This window comes from Anomaloglossus baeobatrachus, chromosome 10 (genome assembly GCF_048569485.1).
Source record: "Anomaloglossus baeobatrachus isolate aAnoBae1 chromosome 10, aAnoBae1.hap1, whole genome shotgun sequence".
In the NCBI taxonomy this organism is placed as follows: Eukaryota; Metazoa; Chordata; class Amphibia; order Anura; family Aromobatidae; genus Anomaloglossus; species Anomaloglossus baeobatrachus.
The window spans coordinates 27,922,573-27,940,021 of NC_134362.1; the positions used below are offsets into that span (position 1 = coordinate 27,922,573).

The window sequence follows — 17,449 nt, forward strand, 5'->3', positions numbered from 1 at the left end:
GCTCAAGAGATCATTCAACAAATCATAAATCAAAGTTCACCACCTGATATAATTAATTTAACACAAGAAGAAGTACGCCTACATTTGAGTAAATTAAACACTGACAAAGCTCCAGGGCAAGATGGCATTCATCCACGAATATTGAGGAAATTGAGCTCAGTAATTGACAGACCGCTGTATCTCATCTTCTTAGACTCGCTTGTAATAGGGTTGGTGCCTCAAGATTCGAGGACTGCTGATATGGTACTGATATTTAAGAAAGGTAAGAGGGTGGGTCCAGGAAATCTACTGTCCAGTAAGCCTGACATCAGTAATGTGCAAAGTTTTTGAGGGCATTTTAAGGGATGACATGCAAAAATATATTGCAGAAAATAAAAGACAGCGTGGATTAATGAAAGATAAGTCATGTCTAACCAACATGTTGAGTTTCTATGAAGTCTGACAATATAACTGTGAGGAGCTGTATAATCATCATCAGTAACTGTCACAGAAGTTTCTATTGAACCAAAAAAAAAACCAACAAATCTATGCAGTTTTATTAACTCAAATATTAAATATTGTTCGTTACCACACCCCATGCAGTAGCCAGGATCGAATTTCTGTCCAGCCATTTCACCAATGCCTCCACCTTGTGTCAGTCATTGCACTGGTTACCCATTCGTTATAGAATACAATATAAACTTATCTCTCTCACACACACAAAGCCCACAACCCTAAATCTAGTCTCATCCGAACCTTTCACCTCAGTCTCAAAGACTTCTCTCGTGCCGCGCCAGTTTTCTGGAATGCACTACCCTGGACAATCTGACTAAAATCTTGCCCCCTTGTTTTTAAGTGTGCTTTAAAAGCATATTTCTTTAGATAAGCCTATCACCTCAACTCGGTAACCTAACTCTTCCCTGTTGCGTCTAAATATTAATCAGAATCCGCTCCCTCCTATTCATCGGTCTCCACAGCCTCCATGTACCCAGTAGCACGTGGTAACTGCTCTTATAGAGATACTGGCTAAAGACTGGATCATGCAGCTTTCTAAGAAAAGCCCTGAAGATCGTCCTGCAAAAAACAAGATCTCACACGTCCATATTCGTGACTGTATGTAGAAATGCGGGTGGATAAAGTGCCACCCTACCCCCAGCCTGGCATCAGGCAGAGCTCCTAAAGGAGATTCTCACCAACTCCGAACACAACTAGAAGAAGGAAGTGGTCAGATTGAGAAATCTCAAGAGCACAGACGTCATCTCTGCGACATTAGTGCCCGGATAAAAAACAAAAACAAAACAAAACCCATGGATTGGTGCAACGACCAGTGACCATCTGGGATAAATAGTGGCACTGCCCCACGGACTCCACTGTGGACCCCAGAGCGAGGCGCAGAGTGCGGACCCTAGATACAGCTGAGAGCACATTCATTGGTGAGATTACAGAGAATTCAAAATTACTTTTTAGAGTTTTATGCATCAATGAATTATATAGAGTCATTACACACAGAGGGATCTATTCCTATATATTATATAGAGCCATTACACAGAGGGATCTATCTCTATATATTATATAGAGCCATTACACACAGGAGGGATCTATTTCAAGTGTTTATTTCTGTTAATGTTGATGATTATGGCTTACAGCCAAATTATGGTAATTATTCTAATTTTGGGAGATAATGACTTTTGGGTTTTCATTGGCTGTAAGCCAAAATCATCAACATTAACAGAAATAAACACGTGAAATAGATCCCTCTGTGTGTAATGGTTCTATATAATATATAGGAATAGACCCTCTGTGTGTTATGACTCTATATAATATATAGAACTAGATCCCTCTGTGTGTAATGACTCTATATAATATATAGAACTAGATCCCTCTGTGTGTAATGACTATATAATATATAGGAATAGATCCCTCTGTGTGTAATGACTATATAATATATAGGAATAGACCCTCTGTGTGTTATGACTATATAATATATAGAACTAGATCCCTCTGTGTGTAATGACTCTATATAATATATAGGAATAGATCCCTCTGTGTGTAATGACTCTATATAATATATAGGAATAGATCCCTCTGTGTGTAATGACTCTATATAATATATAGGAATAGATCCCTCTGTGTGTAATGACTATATAATATATAGGAATAGATCCCTCTGTGTGTAATGACTCTATATAATATATAGGAATAGATCTCTCTGTGTGTAATGACTCTATATAATATATAGGAATAGATCCATATGTGTGTAATGACTCTATATAATATATAGAACTAGATCCCTCTGTGTGTAATGACGCTATATAATATATAGGAATAGATCCCTCTGTGTGTTATGACTCTATATAATATATAGGAATAGACCCTCTGTGTGTTATGACTCTATATAATATATAGAACTAGATCCCTCTGTGTGTAATGACGCTATATAATATATAGAACTAGATCCCTCTGTGTGTAATGACTCTATATAATATATAGGAATAGATCCCTCTGTGTGTAATGACTCTATATAATATATAGGAATAGATCCCTCTGTGTGTAATGACTATATAATATATAGGAATAGATCCCTCTGTGTGTAATGACTCTATATAATATATAGGAATAGATCTCTCTGTGTGTAATGACTCTATATAATATATAGGAATAGATCCATATGTGTGTAATGACTCTATATAATATATAGGAATAGATCCCTCTGTGTGTAATGACTATATAATATATAGGAATAGATCCCTCTGTGTGTAATGACTCTATATAATATATAGGAATAGATCCCTCTGTGTGTAATGACTCTATATAATATATAGGAATAGATCCCTCTGTGTGTAATGACTATATAATATATAGGAATAGATCCCTCTGTGTGTAATGACTCTATATAATATATAGGAATAGATCCCTCTGTGTGTAATGACTCTATATAATATATAGGAATAGATCCCTCTGTGTGTAATGACTCTATATATAATATATGTGTTTCTCTTTTTGTATTCAATTACTGAAATAAATTAACTTTTTGCTGATATTCTAATTTATTGAGGTGTACATGTATCATTAGTTTACTATATTCTGAGGCTTCATATGGGTTTTTTTAACCTTAGAAGTTAATTCTGACCATGCACTAAAGCAGAATATGTAGGATACATCATCGCTTTTATAAACAGAGGGGGAGAGGTGGGGGGGTTCAAACTCTCAATTCTGAGACTTAAGGGGGTCACCGCATTGGATTAGTACTATGCCATTTCTAATAGGCTGCCTCAGGAAATGCAGTCATAAATTGGAAACTTTTTGTTGTTTTTTTTTTATCCCCTGCAGATTCACAATGAGATTTACAGAGATCCTCCTCCTGCTGCTTCTGTTTGTGGCTCTGGCTGAGGGGAAACGGGGAAGATTTAAATTAAAGTTTGGAAGCCCTGCCAAAACTGTAAGACGACCCAGTAATGGTATGTGCCAACTTTTTGGCAACTAATATCGTTTATGTGCATTTCCTTAATTGTGCACAAGCTTCTCCGCAGCACGGTGGCTCAGTGGTGAGCACCTGGGTTCAAATCCCACCATGGACAACACCTGTAAGTCCTCCCAATGCTTTTGGTGGTTTCTCCAGTTTCCTCCCACACTCCAGAGCCATACTGATTGGGGCTCACAATCTATATTTCCTATGGGGACAGTGATTATATCTATACAGCGCTGTGGAATATGGTGGTGCTATACAAGTAAAACATTTTATTTCTAACCTACACATGTAAAAAAAAAAAAATAAAAAAATAAAATATATAATATCTATATATATAATTGCCTTATTCTGTCTGTCTGTCTGTCTGTCATGCTCCAAAATTGTGTCCTTACGGTGACACAAAGCTGATTGGCCGCTGGGCTCGCCATGGCCCCGCCCCCCCCACGGATTGGCCTCTCGCCCCGGCTCTCTGCAGGCCCCGCCCCCCCTCACGCAATGCACGCTCGCTCTGGCCCAACTGACACGGAGCTCCGACTCCCAGGTGAGTACACACACACACACATCAGATCACACTCACTCTCACACACACCTCACACATCACATCCACACACTCACACCATCCTGGGATATCGCTTGCTTCTACACCGGCTCCGTCACGATCCCAGCAGCGCCAGACATAACCTTGCGATGCTGGGATCTTCACGGAGCCCGTGAACGCTGGTAACCATTATACACATCGGGTAACTAAGGTCCTTTGGTTACCCGATGTGTATCATAGTTACCAGTGTACACCGGCTCCGTCACGATCCCAGCAGCGCCAGACATAACCTTGCGATGCTGGGATCTTGACGGAGTCCGTGAACGCTGGTAACCGTTATACACATCGGGTAACTAAGGTCCCTTGGTTACCCGATGTGTTTCATAGTTACCAGCGTACACCGGCTCCCGGTACACATGTGCAGGGAGCCGGCATTATACTCCTGTCCCCCCAGGACTACTCCTCCTATTACAGTCCTCCTATTATACTCCTCTCTGAGTATAATAGGAGAACTATTATAGCATGGGGGATGTAGCACGATGGGGGGTGCGTAGCATGGGGGATGTAGCACGATGGGGGGTGCGCAGCATGGGGGATGTAGCACGATGGGGAGTGCGCAGCATGGGGGATGTAGCACGATGGGGAGTGCGCAGCATGGGGGATGTAGCACGATGGGGAGTGCGCAGCATGGGGGATGTAGCACGATGGGGAGGTGCGCAGCATGGGGGATGTAGCACGATGGGGAGTGCGCAGCATGGGGGATGTAGCACGATGGGGAGTGCGCAGCATGGGGGATGTAGCACGATGGGGAGTGCGCAGCATGGGGGATGTAGCACGATGGGGGATGTAGCACGATGGGGGGTGGGCAGCATGGGGGATGTAGCACGATGGGGAGTGCGCAGCATGGGGGATGTAGCACGATGGGGAGTGCGCAGCATGGGGGATGTAGCACGATGGGGAGTGCGCAGCATGGCGGATGGAGCACGATGGGGGGTGCGCAGCATGGGGGATGTAGCACGATGGGGAGTGCGCAGCATGGGGGATGTAGCACGATGGGGAGTGCGCAGCATGGGGGATGTAGCACGATGGGGGATGTAGCACGATGGGGGGTGCGCAGCATGGGGGATGTAGCACGATGGGGAGTGCGCAGCATGGGGGATGTAGCACGATGGGGAGTGCGCAGCATGGGGGATGTAGCACGATGGGGAGTGCGCAGCATGGCGGATGGAGCACGATGGGGGGTGCGCAGCATGGGGGATGTAGCACGATGGGGAGTGCGCAGCATGGGGGATGTAGCACGATGGGGAGTGCGCAGCATGGGGGATGTAGCACGATGGGGAGGTGCGCAGCATGGGGGATGTAGCACGATGGGGACTGCGCAGCATGGCGGATGGAGCACGATGGCGGGTGCGCAGCATGGGGGATGTAGCATGATGGGGAGTGCGCAGCATGGGGGATGTAGCACGATGGGGAGTGCGCAGCATGGCGGATGGAGCACGATGGGGGGTGCGCAGCATTGGGGATGTAGCACGATGGGGGGTGCGCAGCATGGGGGATGGAGCATGATGGGGAGTGCGCAGCATGGAGTATGGAGCACGATGGGGAGTGCGCAGCATGGAGGATGGAGCACGATGGGGAGTGCGCAGCATGGAGGATGGAGCATGATGGGGGGTGCGCAGCATGGGGGATGGAGCACGATGGGGAATGCGCAGCATAGGGGATGGGGCACGATGGGGGGTGCGCAGCATGGGGGATGGAGCACGATGGGAGGTGCACACCTCCCCCCAAACACACACACACACACAGGGAACCACAAACACCGCCATACACAGACACCCACACACACAGACAACGCTGCACACACACAACACCTAACACACAAACACCGCGGCATACATAAATATACGCACATACCGCACAACACACACATTGCACAAAACATACCTCCCCCCAAAACACACCACACCCACGCAACACACACACAACGCGACACACACAGCGCCCACAAACAACGCAACACACATACAACACCACTCTCACCCCCCGCCACACCCAGACAACACCCAGAACATGTACAGCGCCTACACAAACACTTGGTACACACAACAACATCTATATATATATATATATATATATATATATATATCTATAACAAAAATCATACATGAACTACACAATACGTAAATTCTAGAATACCAGATGCGTAGAATCGGGCCACCTTCTAGTATATATATATATTATATATATATATATATATATATATTCATTTATATAGCGCTACTAATTCCACAGCGCTTTTCATACATTGGCAACACTGTCCCCATTGGGGCTCACAATGTAGAGTCCATATCTGTATGTCTTTGGAGTGTGGGAGGAAACCGGAGAACCCGGAGGAAACCCACGCAAACATGGGGAGAACATAGACTTCTTGCAGATGGTGTCCTTGGTGGGATTTGAACCCAGGACCCCAGCGCTGCAAGACTGCGGTGCTAACCACTGAGCCACCACAAGACTGCAGTGCTAACCACTGAGCCACCACAAGACTGCAGTGCTAACCACTGAGCCACCATAACACTGCAGTGCTAAACAGTGAGCCACTGTGCCGCCCATGTATCTTGTATTACTCCACTGCCTCTCTTATCGTGGAATAGTTTCCAGTATGTAACCATGAAAACACATAGATATGCACGGACCCTGTGTACACAAAACGGTAGATATTTTTGTGATATGCTTTTGCAGCATACTAGGATTTCTGTATAGACTCAAGACAAGGACATTTTTTTCAAGGAGCTGACCCAATAAACATTTCCTTGTAGGTTCTGAAAACAGAAAAAAAAAACAAAAGAAAACGCTATCATTCCAGAGCCGCTAATATCTAAGTGAGCCTACGGGGAAAAGTTGATTGAAAGGGGACAATCCCTTTAAAATTCTGCAGCTTGCAGATACCAGATCTCTCCACTAGGGGAGCGGTTCCACTAAGACATTATACTTTAGGAATTGCTATGTAAGCAGTTCTCCGTTACCTTTCGTCAGTGTGGCTGCAGCTAAATGTTTTTAGTTATAATGCAACATACAGAAGGGGAATCTTATTTTAGGGCGACGCAAACTCATGATTTGTTGCAGATTATCAGAGAATCCCTAAACACTATGAAGAGAGAAGCAGCTACAACAGCATGTATGTTCCAGTGTTCCCTGCCTGGAGAAACGAGGGGGCTCCAAAGTTCCGAACTGATGGCGACTGGGTGCCCAGTATTAGAAGGTGCGTGCTCTCATACCCCTGACCTATAAATGCTGCTCCCCACTAGAGTTGAGCGAGTATCTAACTATTCGCACTCGCTATACTCATAACGAGCCCTGTCTAATACTCGCGTATTCGTTCCGAATAGTGTATAGAATGCAAGTCAATGGAGAATACTTGCAATGTAACGAGTAGCGAATAGTGCGGAATTCGAGTTACTCGTTACATTGCGAGTTTTTCCCCATTGACTTGCATTGTATACGGTATTCGGAATGAATACGCAAGTATTAGACAATGCTCGTTATGAGTATAGCGAGTGCGAATAGTTAGGTCCTTGCTCACCTCTACTCCTCCCCCATGTCAGGGCAGTTTATACACAGAATAATTACTTAAAACCATTATTTATTCAGATCTTATACTCTAGTCCCACCCAAAGCTGCATTCTGAAATGTGGCCATTGATGCGGATTGTCACCGACAGACCGTGGCCTATAAAGTGCTGTACTCTGCTGTTACCATATACATTGTCTATTTCCATCTTCCCCAGTGATGTGGATAAATTTGGAGGCAGCGCTGCATATCTGAGGCCAGGCAGGCAGGAGGACAGTGACCAGGACCCGTATTCCTTCAGGAATACATTTTTCAGATATGTTATGGGAAGCCGGGATATTGATATGCCGGGCCTCAGAGGTATGTGCCAACGCATAAAACATAAGGAAATTATAGAAATCAATATAAAATCCAAAACGTTCTGTGCCCACCAGGTTTGCTGTAGGAGGCAAATTAATTAACCCTTTCACGACCAATGATGTACTTGTACGGTGAGCTAGCGGTGATCCCTGCACTTGTCTGCTGATTTGAATAGCAGACATGTGGAGCGATCAGGCGCGGGTGGATCCACGATCCACCCGCGCCTGCTTGCCACTTAGATCGTGCTGTCAAAATGTGTCAGCACGATTTAAAATAGCCACTGTGGGGATCACTCCATTCCCCGCCACCATCGGAGCGGATGCTGATGGTGGTCATGGTAGCGACGGGTCATGTCGTGACCCCTGATGCGAACCATAACATACTTCCTGTAAGAGCCGACAGAGTGTGGTGGCTCTTAAAGGAACTTTGCTGATCAGAGCGGTGCAGCTCTGATCAACATAAATGCACAAGTCACCTAGGGGGGAGTAGGCAAAAAAAAAAAAAAAGGTTACGGCTCTTGGAAGAAGGGGAGCAAAAAAAACGAAAAGTCACCCGGGGGTGAAGGGGTTGATATTATCGGCAATGCATATCAAAGCTGAAATCAATTATAAAGGATACGCGCACATTTGCAACGGTTACTGCTCCACCGACTGTCGTTTTGTGTTTGCAGCTTCTGCTCAGATTCATGCATCTCTTCTCTTGACAAAGTATAGTTCACATTCTGTAACCATGGAAACATAAGATTTGCATAGACGCTGTAAACACAAAGCAGCAGATTTGAGTGGGTTTTCTGAGCTGTCTTATCACTAGATTTTGGCTCAAGTGAAGGGAAGTTTTAAAGTCTGAATCGTGCAATTACCAGCTCTCTCCAGTAGGGGAGCTATTCCCTGGGAATTGCTATCTAAGCAGTTCTCTGCGGTTTTCCTTTATAGCTTGCAGCTGATATCCTTTAGGCCTAAGGCTCTGTGCGCACTAGTGCGTTTTACCCGCGGATTTACCCGCGGATTTGCCGCGGAAATTTCTTGAGAAATGTCTGCAATCTTTGTGCAGACATTTGCCAGCAAATTCTATGAGAGAAAAAAAAATAGCTGTGCGCACTGTGCGGATTTTTCTCAAGAAAATTTCCTTGAGAAGAATTTCTCGAGAAAATTTCTTGAGAAAATGAGCATGTCAATTATTTTCCGCAGGTACCCTGCGGATCTCGGCAGTACAGCCTGCAAAATCCGCAGGGAACCACCCGCGGGAAAATCGCGGCAAATTCGCGGCTATTCCGCGGCAAATCTGCATGCGGATTTGGTGCGGATTTTTTCTGGAGGTCCGGAAATCTTTCACTCCCAGAAGTTTCTCAAGAAATTTTCTTGAGAAACTTAACATTTCTAGTGCGCACATAGCCTTAAACACACGTCCTTGATAACCACGCACGTGTAATACGGGCAGTTTTTCATGTCCGCAATCCGTTTTTTGGTCCGTAAATAACGCACGTGTGGTGGCTGTGTGTCCGGCGTATGGTAACCACGTGTGCGTGTGGAATGGCCGTGTGTGCGTGTGAAACTTAACTGACGTGTGTGTGTGTTGTCCGTGTGAAATGTCCGTGTGTGATGTTAAATGTCGTTGATACATGCCGGCTGACAGCAGACAGAGTCGCGCGCTGAGAATGAACTCGGGTGAACTTCACCCGACTTCATCCTCATACCGCGGCTCTGTCTGTGTTGCGTCCTGATTAGCGGTCACCCGTGAAGGACTCACCGGTGACCGCTAATCACCAGAGTGACTGAATGGAGTACCCCTCTCGCATACTTACCGTTCCCCGATCTCCGGCGCGGCGCTACACAGCTGTTCTCTAAACTCCGGCGGCTTTTCCTCTTTTGAAAAAGACGGCTGCTCATTAATCAATTTCATATTCCCTGCTTTCCCCGCCCACCGGCAAATATGATTGGTTGCAGTGAGACACGCCCACACGCTGAGTGACAGCTGTGTCACTGCACCCAATCACAGCAGACGGTGGGCATGTCACTATGGAGCAGAGAAAAATAAATAATTTAAAAAAACGGCGTGCGGTCCCCCCCTATTTTAATACCAGCCAGATAAAGCCATATGGCTGCAGGCTGGTATTCTCAGGATGGGGAGCCCCACGTTATGGGGAGCCCCCCAGCCTAACAATATCAGCCAGCAGACGCCCAGAATTGCCGCATATATTAGATGCGACAGTTCTGGGACTGTACCCGGCTCTTCCCGATTTGCCCTCCTGTCACCTTCATGCAGCAGAGCTGGTAGCGACGCTGAAGGTCCGTGAATTACGCCGGGCATGGAGGGCTTTGTTGGGGTTAATAAATTGGTAATGAGGGAATTTGTTAGTGTTTTTTATTTCTAATAAAGGATTTTTCGGGTGTGTCTGTTTTTTTAACTGTAACTTACAGATTAATCATGGAAGGTATCTCGGGGAGACGCCTGACATGATTAATCTAGGATTTAGTGGTAGCTACAGTTAGGTCCAGAAATATTTGGACAGTGGCACAATTTTGGCGAGTTGGGCTCTGCATGCCACCACATTGGATTTGAAATGAAACCTCTACAACAGAATTCAAGTGCAGATTGTAACGTTTAATTTGAAGGTTTGAACAAAAATATGATAGAAATTGTAGGAATTGTACACATTTCTTTATAAACACTCCACATTTTAGGAGGTCAAAAGTAATTGGACAAATAAACCAAACCCAAACAAAATATTTTTAATTTTCAATATTTTGTTGCAAATCCTTTGGAGGCAATCACTGCCTTAAGTCTGGAACCCATGGACATCACCAAACGCTGGGTTTCCTCCTTCTTCATGCTTTGCCAGGCCTTTACAGCCGCAGCCTTCAGGTCTTGCTTGTTTGTGGGTCTTTCCGTCTTAAGTCTGGATTTGAGCAAGTGAAATGCATGCTCAATTGGGTTAAGATCTGGTGATTGACTTGGCCATTGCAGAATGTTCCACTTTTTTGCACTCATGAACTCCTGAGTAGCTTTGGCTGTATGCTTGGGGTCATTGTCCATCTGTACTATGAAGCGCCGTCCGATCAACTTTGCAGCATTGGCTGAATCTGGGCTGAAAGTATATCCCTGTACACTTCAGAATTCATCCGGCTACTCTTGTCTGCTGTTATGTCATCAATAAACACAAGTGACCCAGTGCCATTGAAAGCCATGCATGCCCATGCCATCACGTTGCCTCCACCATGTTTTACAGAGGATGTGGTGTGCCTTGGATCATGTGCCGTTCCCTTTCTTCTCCAAACTTTTTTCTTCCCATCATTCTGGTACAGGTTGATCTTTGTCTCATCTGTCCATAGAATACTTTTCCAGAACTGAGCTGGCTTCATGAGGTGTTTTTCAGCAAATTTAACTCTGGCCTGTCTATTTTTGGAATTGATGAATGGTTTGCATCTAGATGTGAACCCTTTGTATTTACTTTCATGGAGTCTTCTCTTTACTGTTGACTTAGAGACAGATACACCTACTTCACTGAGAGTGTTCTGGACTTCAGTTGATGTTGTGAACGGGTTCTTCTTCACCAAAGAAAGTATGCGGCGATCATCCACCACTGTTGTCATCCGTGGACGCCCAGGCCTTTTTGAGTTCCCAAGCTCACCAGTCAATTCCTTTTTTCTCAGAATGTACCCGACTGTTGATTTTGCTACTCCAAGCATGTCTGCTATCTCTCTGATGGATTTTTTCTTTTTTTTCAGCCTCAGGATGTTCTGCTTCACCTCAATTGAGAGTTCCTTAGACCGCATGTTGTCTGGTCACAGCAACAGCTTCCAAATGCAAAACCACACACCTGTAATCAACCCCAGACCTTTTAACTACTTCATTGATTACAGGTTAACGAGGGAGACGCCTTCAGAGTTAATTGCAGCCCTTAGAGTCCCTTGTCCAATTACTTTTGGTCCCTTGAAAAAGAGGAGGCTATGCATTACAGAGCTATGATTCCTAAACCCTTTCTCCGATTTGGATGTGAAAACTCTCATATTGCAGCTGGGAGTGTGCACTTTCAGCCCATATTATATATATAATTGTATTTCTGAACATGTTTTTGTAAACAGCTAAAATAACAAAACTTGTATCACTGTCCAAATATTTCTGGACCTAACTGTATGGGCTGCCATTAACTCCTTATTACCCCGATTTGCCAACGCAACCGACCGACGGACTGAGGGAGAGAACGAAACAGAAAAAGAAAAAAGACCGACATCACATGAAAAAAGCACAACACGTACAGGGAGCAAACAGAGATGCGTCCGTGTCACTCGGGCGTGCGCACAGACCCATTGACTTTCATTGGGTCCGTGCTGCGTTTTGCGTGCTGAAAACGGACATGCTTCCGTGCAAAACGGAGACACAAACGTAGCATGCACACGGACCCACGGACCTTAATGAAAAACGCACATGTGTCCTCAGACATTAGATAACATTGGTGCACGTTTGGCCGTGTCTCCAGTATATACGGAAACGGACCAAACACGCACGTTTTCTACGGATGTGTGTTGCAGGCTTTAGAATGTAAGCCCGCAAGGGCAGGGCCCTCTTCCCTCTGTACTAGTCTGTCTATTGTAACTTGCATATGTATTCTGTATATAACCCCTTCTCATGTACAGCACCATGGAATCAATGGTGCGCTATAAATATTAATAATAATATTAATATAAAGACGGGAGCACACTGACTTATGCGGTTTTACATGATTAGGTGAAATGGCTAAACTCCAAGAAAAAACAAGCCGGACGGTCCACGCAGTAGCTCCTGCTTGGAGAACTGACTATATTAAAGAGATCCTGAAGGAAGATGACTGGCTAACCAAGTTTAGAAGGTATGTGACCCTATAGATCTGTCATACCTCGCATGATCATCGGGGTATGATCCACTAACAGTGTGGCCTGCAGACCGGGACAGTGAAAGGGCTGATAACAGCGGTGTCCAGCTACACACGGCCGCCCTCCACCCGGCATCTCAATTTCACTGGTAGCTGCATACTCAGGACGCAGATACGGTTAAATACATTGATGATACGGGTGGCCGTCGACTCCCAAATTCCACCATTGAGCCTGCGCAACATGTGCGATGGCGTCACTACATCATGCCAGCTGTGCCTCAGTACATAGCACAGAGCAGGGTGGCAGGGGAACGGGTGAGGGGAGTAGTTTTTGCAGGGCTGTGTGTGGACATTATATACAGTTTGGCGCAGTCGTGGGGACCTCATACTGAGCGGAGGGGCGTCGTGGGGACCTCATACTGAGCGGAGGGGCGTCGTGGGGACCTCATACTGAGCGGAGGGGCGTCGTGGGGACCTCATACTGAGCGGAGGGGCGTCGTGGGGACCTCATACTGAGCGGAGGGGCGTCGTGGGGACCTCATACTGAGCGGAGGGGCGTCGTGGGGACCTCATACTGAGCGGAGGGGCGTCGTGGGGACCTCATACTGAGCGGAGGGGCGTCGTGGGGACCTCATACTGAGCGGAGGGGCCTGGTGGGTTCGTCATACTGAGCGGAGGGGCCTGGTGGGGACCTCATACTGAGCGGATGGGCGTGGTGGGGACGTCCTACTGAGTGGAGGTGCGTGGTGGGGACGTCATACCGAGCGGAGGGGCGTGGTGGGGACGTACTACTGAGTGGAGGTGCGTGGTGGGGACCTCATACTGAGTGGAGGTGCGTGGTGGGGACGTCATACCGAGCGGAGGGGCGTGGTGGGCACGTACTACTGAGTGAAGGAGCGTGGTGGGGACATACTACTGAGTGGAGGTGCGTGGTGGGGACGTCATACTGAGTGTGTAACATTGTGGGGTAATCATACTGTGTTGACAGCTGTCGAAGGTACAAGTCCTGAGTAAAAGGAGCCTGTGATTCATACACTTTATAAAAAGTGGTACATTATATAGTTTTGATTTGCTGCTACAGATAAGCATGCAGGCTACAATAAACCCTATTGTAACAATATTATTGAGCAGAATTAAAGAATCTGTCAGCACAGAATGGTTCAAACCAATCACCAGCACTCGGTGCACCCCTGGTGCGGCCAAACAGTCCCACCTTATTGTTTTCCCCTTTTCCTTTGCCCTTTTTTTACTCTACAATGTCAGTGCCACCACTATACCCCACAGTAGCCAGATGGGAAGCTGCTACAAATGGTCAGTGGTCGCCGGCTATGGTTAACCCCAATCATTCGCATGAAGATACAGAATATGCAGCACACGCTCTGTACAGAACTGAAGCCGGGAGGGGTCATTCCAACACCTGAGAGTCAACAGAAAAGCAGAGCTCTGGATGTGATACTTTACAAGTGTCGCAATACACAGAGCCCATGTCCATTTCTATCTTCTCTAGTTATAGAGACAAACATGAAACCAACAGACGTCGTGAAGAGAGCGCTGCAGATCTGAGGCCGGGAGACCACGAGGACAGCGGCCAGGACCACGGAAACTTGCAGCCCTCAGACTATCGTCATGGAATGGACCTGACAACCAGAGGTATGTACCAACCAGTGATGAGCGAATACTAAAATATTTGGGTTTGGATTATTCATACCGAAACCCAAAGTACTATTCCAGTATTCATCACGAATTACGAACCTAATGCAAGTCAATGGGGAACACGAGCATTTTTCTGGGAAATCTTCAAGAAAAATGCTCGGCTTCCCCATTGACTTGCATTAGGTTTGTTATTCGTGACAAATACTGGAACAGTACAAGGTATTTGGTACGAATAATCCGAACAGTTTACTATTCGCGCAGAACTAGTACCAACCGATGAAACATCAGGAAATTATAGAATGTAAAAAAGTGGCACACCAACTCCTCATTTATTGTAGGATTATGGGAACGGACTGAACCCCAAGAAGACACAGACAAAGACAGCACCATGAATGTCCACCAAGTAATGGACACTACAAGGATACCTGGTGACTTGGAGGCCAAGCTTAACAGGTATGTGCCCCCATAGACCCGATCATATCTCACATGACCATAGGTAATCCACTAACCTATAGATGATGAACCCCGTAAATCAACTCTGCGTCATGGCCTTATCCTAGGAAGGAGATACAGAACCTGCAGGGCCAAATTGGAATTAAAGGGGCTATCCAAAGCCAAACACTCTATGGTGTGGATTATCACGATCAGATGGGTGGGGGTCTGATACCCGGCACTCCCTCCGGTCAGCTATTATCTGCTCCGTTGGAAACTGGATGTAAATAGTGTATGGAGCTGGATGTCTACTCTTGGGCACTAAAGCTTGACTCAGATTTAAGTGAATAGGAGCTGAGCTGCAGTACCAGAGAACGGCCACTAGGTGGTGTATGGAGCTGTGTTGATCAGCAGCTGATCGGTGGGAGTGCGGGGTGTCGGACCCCCTCCCGTCTGATATAGATGACTTTTCTTATGAATAGGACATTAATATGTAAGTCCTGGACACAGGAAAGCAGTCGCATTTGGAGTGCAGCTCTGGATGTGACACTTTACAACAGCTTCAATTCTCCTGAGCCCGTGTCCATTTCTCTTTTTCAGGGAGAAGGATAATATCGACGATGGACCTGAAGACTAATGAGTGACCCCAACAACCTTCAGTCCTAAAGTCATCACTGAATAAATACTAAACCTTTTTATATAATTTAGCAGGAGCATCAGTCTGCCCTGTCCATAGGAGGCGTCCTCTGCCCTGCCTATAGGGAGCATCCTCTGCCCTGCCTATAGGGAGCATCCTCTGCCCTGCATATAGGGGGCGTCCTCTGCCCTGCCTATAGGGAGCATCCTCTGCCCTGCATATAGGGGGCGTCCTCTGTCAATCAGCTATACTCATGAGAACTTCAGCAGTAAAAAAATAAATAAAAAAAAAATTTGCTTGATGTCATTACTAGGGAGGTTATACACAGCTGTAATATAGTATATATTATATCCCTGCTGCCAAGTACAGACAGCGATGCTGCAAGGTCAGAAAGACCGTAAAACCCCCCAATCTACAGGGTAACAGAATCAGAAGATATGGAGACACAGAATAATACAATACCTGACCCAGGAAGGCTTGTAAAGAGCAACAGACCCCCACAATACACAAAGACGTCTCAGGAGACGAACTGATGTAGTGCTATAACCTTGCTTGCAGGTCACAGGTAGGATGCCCTGGTGAAATGGTGTAACCTTGGTTGCAGGTCGTATTCCCTTGTGAAATGGTGTAACCTTGCTTGCAGGTCGCAGGTAGGATCCCCTGGTGAAATGCTGTAACCTTGCTTGCAGGTCGCAGGTAGGATCCCCTGGTGAAATGCTGTAACCTTGCTTGCAGGTCGCAGGTAGGATCCCCTGTTGAAATGCTGTAACCTTGCTTGCAGGTAGGATCCCCTGGTGAAATGCTGTAACCTTGCTTGCAGGTCGCAGGTAGGATCCCCTGGTGAAATGCTGTAACCTTGCTTGCAGGTAGGATCCCCTGGTGAAATGCTGTAACCTTGCTTGCAGGTCGCATGTAGGATCCCCTGGTGAAATGCTGTAACCTTGCTTGCAGGTAGGATCCCCTGGTGAAATGCTGTAACCTTGCTTGCAGGTCGCAGGTAGGATCCCCTGGTGAAATGCTGTAACCTTGCTTGCAGGTCGCAGGTAGGATCCCCTGGTGAAATGCTGTAACCTTGCTTGCAGGTCGCAGGTAAGATCCCCTGGTGAAATGCTGTAACCTTGTTTGCAGGTCGCAGGCGGGATGGCACCAAAAACATGGGTTTTTTTTCTTTCGGTAGTGAAAGTTAAGACCTGCAGGGATTGCAGGTACAAGGCACAGGAAAAATTATGCAGAATAGGAAGAAAGCTTATTATCAATGAACCATATTTCATATGAGACTGCAGCAACAATTGTATAGTTGTATTATTACATCTCTGTTCTACGAGTCCAGAAATCTTAAATACATGACAATATCTCGGTGGCCTTAGAAGCCACTGATTGACATTTCATGCTGCTATTTAGTCTGTGATCTACAATTACTCCCAGATCCTCCTCAGCAAGTGACTCTCCTAGTTTTAAGCCTTGTAGAACACATGGTGGGCACTGTTAGTGCTCGGGTGCATAACTTTACATTTATACACATTGAACCTGATCTGCCAAGGAGATACCCAAACACTCAGCTTACCCAAAACAGCCTATATGTTAGGCCTCTTTCACACGTCTGTGAAAAACCACGCATGTTTTTCACGGACGTGTCAATGGTGCGTTTTGCCCTCCGTGAGCCGTGTTTATACCTCACGTGTGTTCTCCGTGTGTTATCCGTGATAACACACGGAGAACGGGAACTTTCTACTCACCTGTCCCTGGCGTCGCTGTCCGTGGTGCTGATCTTCGGTCTCCGGTCCTGCATACTCCCCGCTGCTGCTGCTGCTTCCGGCCGCAGTGAAGTGAATATTCAATGAGCATAATGAGCGGTGGTCGGCAGCAAGTGACAGCAGCGGCAGAGACAGCAGCGCTGCAGAAGGTGAGTAAAGTTTTGGTGGGTTTTTTTTCAGACACATGTGTTTTCTCCGGCGCGTGTCACAC

The 17,449-nt window shown here is 46.2% G+C and overlaps 1 protein-coding gene across 2 annotated transcripts; it reads left to right on the forward strand.

Moving 5' to 3' along the window:
• The first annotated feature begins 1,292 nt into the window (after positions 1 to 1,292).
• Positions 1,293 to 15,748, forward strand: LOC142254421 (uncharacterized). 2 transcript variants are annotated; one of them, XM_075325466.1, is made up of 8 exons: positions 1,293 to 1,412; positions 3,310 to 3,437; positions 7,110 to 7,245; positions 7,771 to 7,913; positions 12,639 to 12,759; positions 14,270 to 14,412; positions 14,754 to 14,868; positions 15,448 to 15,748. In XM_075325466.1, the coding sequence occupies exons 2-8, from the start codon at positions 3,317 to 3,319 to the stop codon at positions 15,482 to 15,484; spliced, it is 816 nt and encodes a 271-aa protein (XP_075181581.1). In that variant the 5' UTR covers positions 1,293 to 1,412; positions 3,310 to 3,316; the 3' UTR covers positions 15,485 to 15,748. The 2 variants fall into 2 exon arrangements, with proteins under 2 accessions (XP_075181581.1, XP_075181582.1); XM_075325467.1 differs by lacking the exon at positions 3,310 to 3,437 and having other exon boundaries at positions 1,295 to 1,412.
• Positions 15,749 to 17,449: the final 1,701 nt, after the last annotated feature.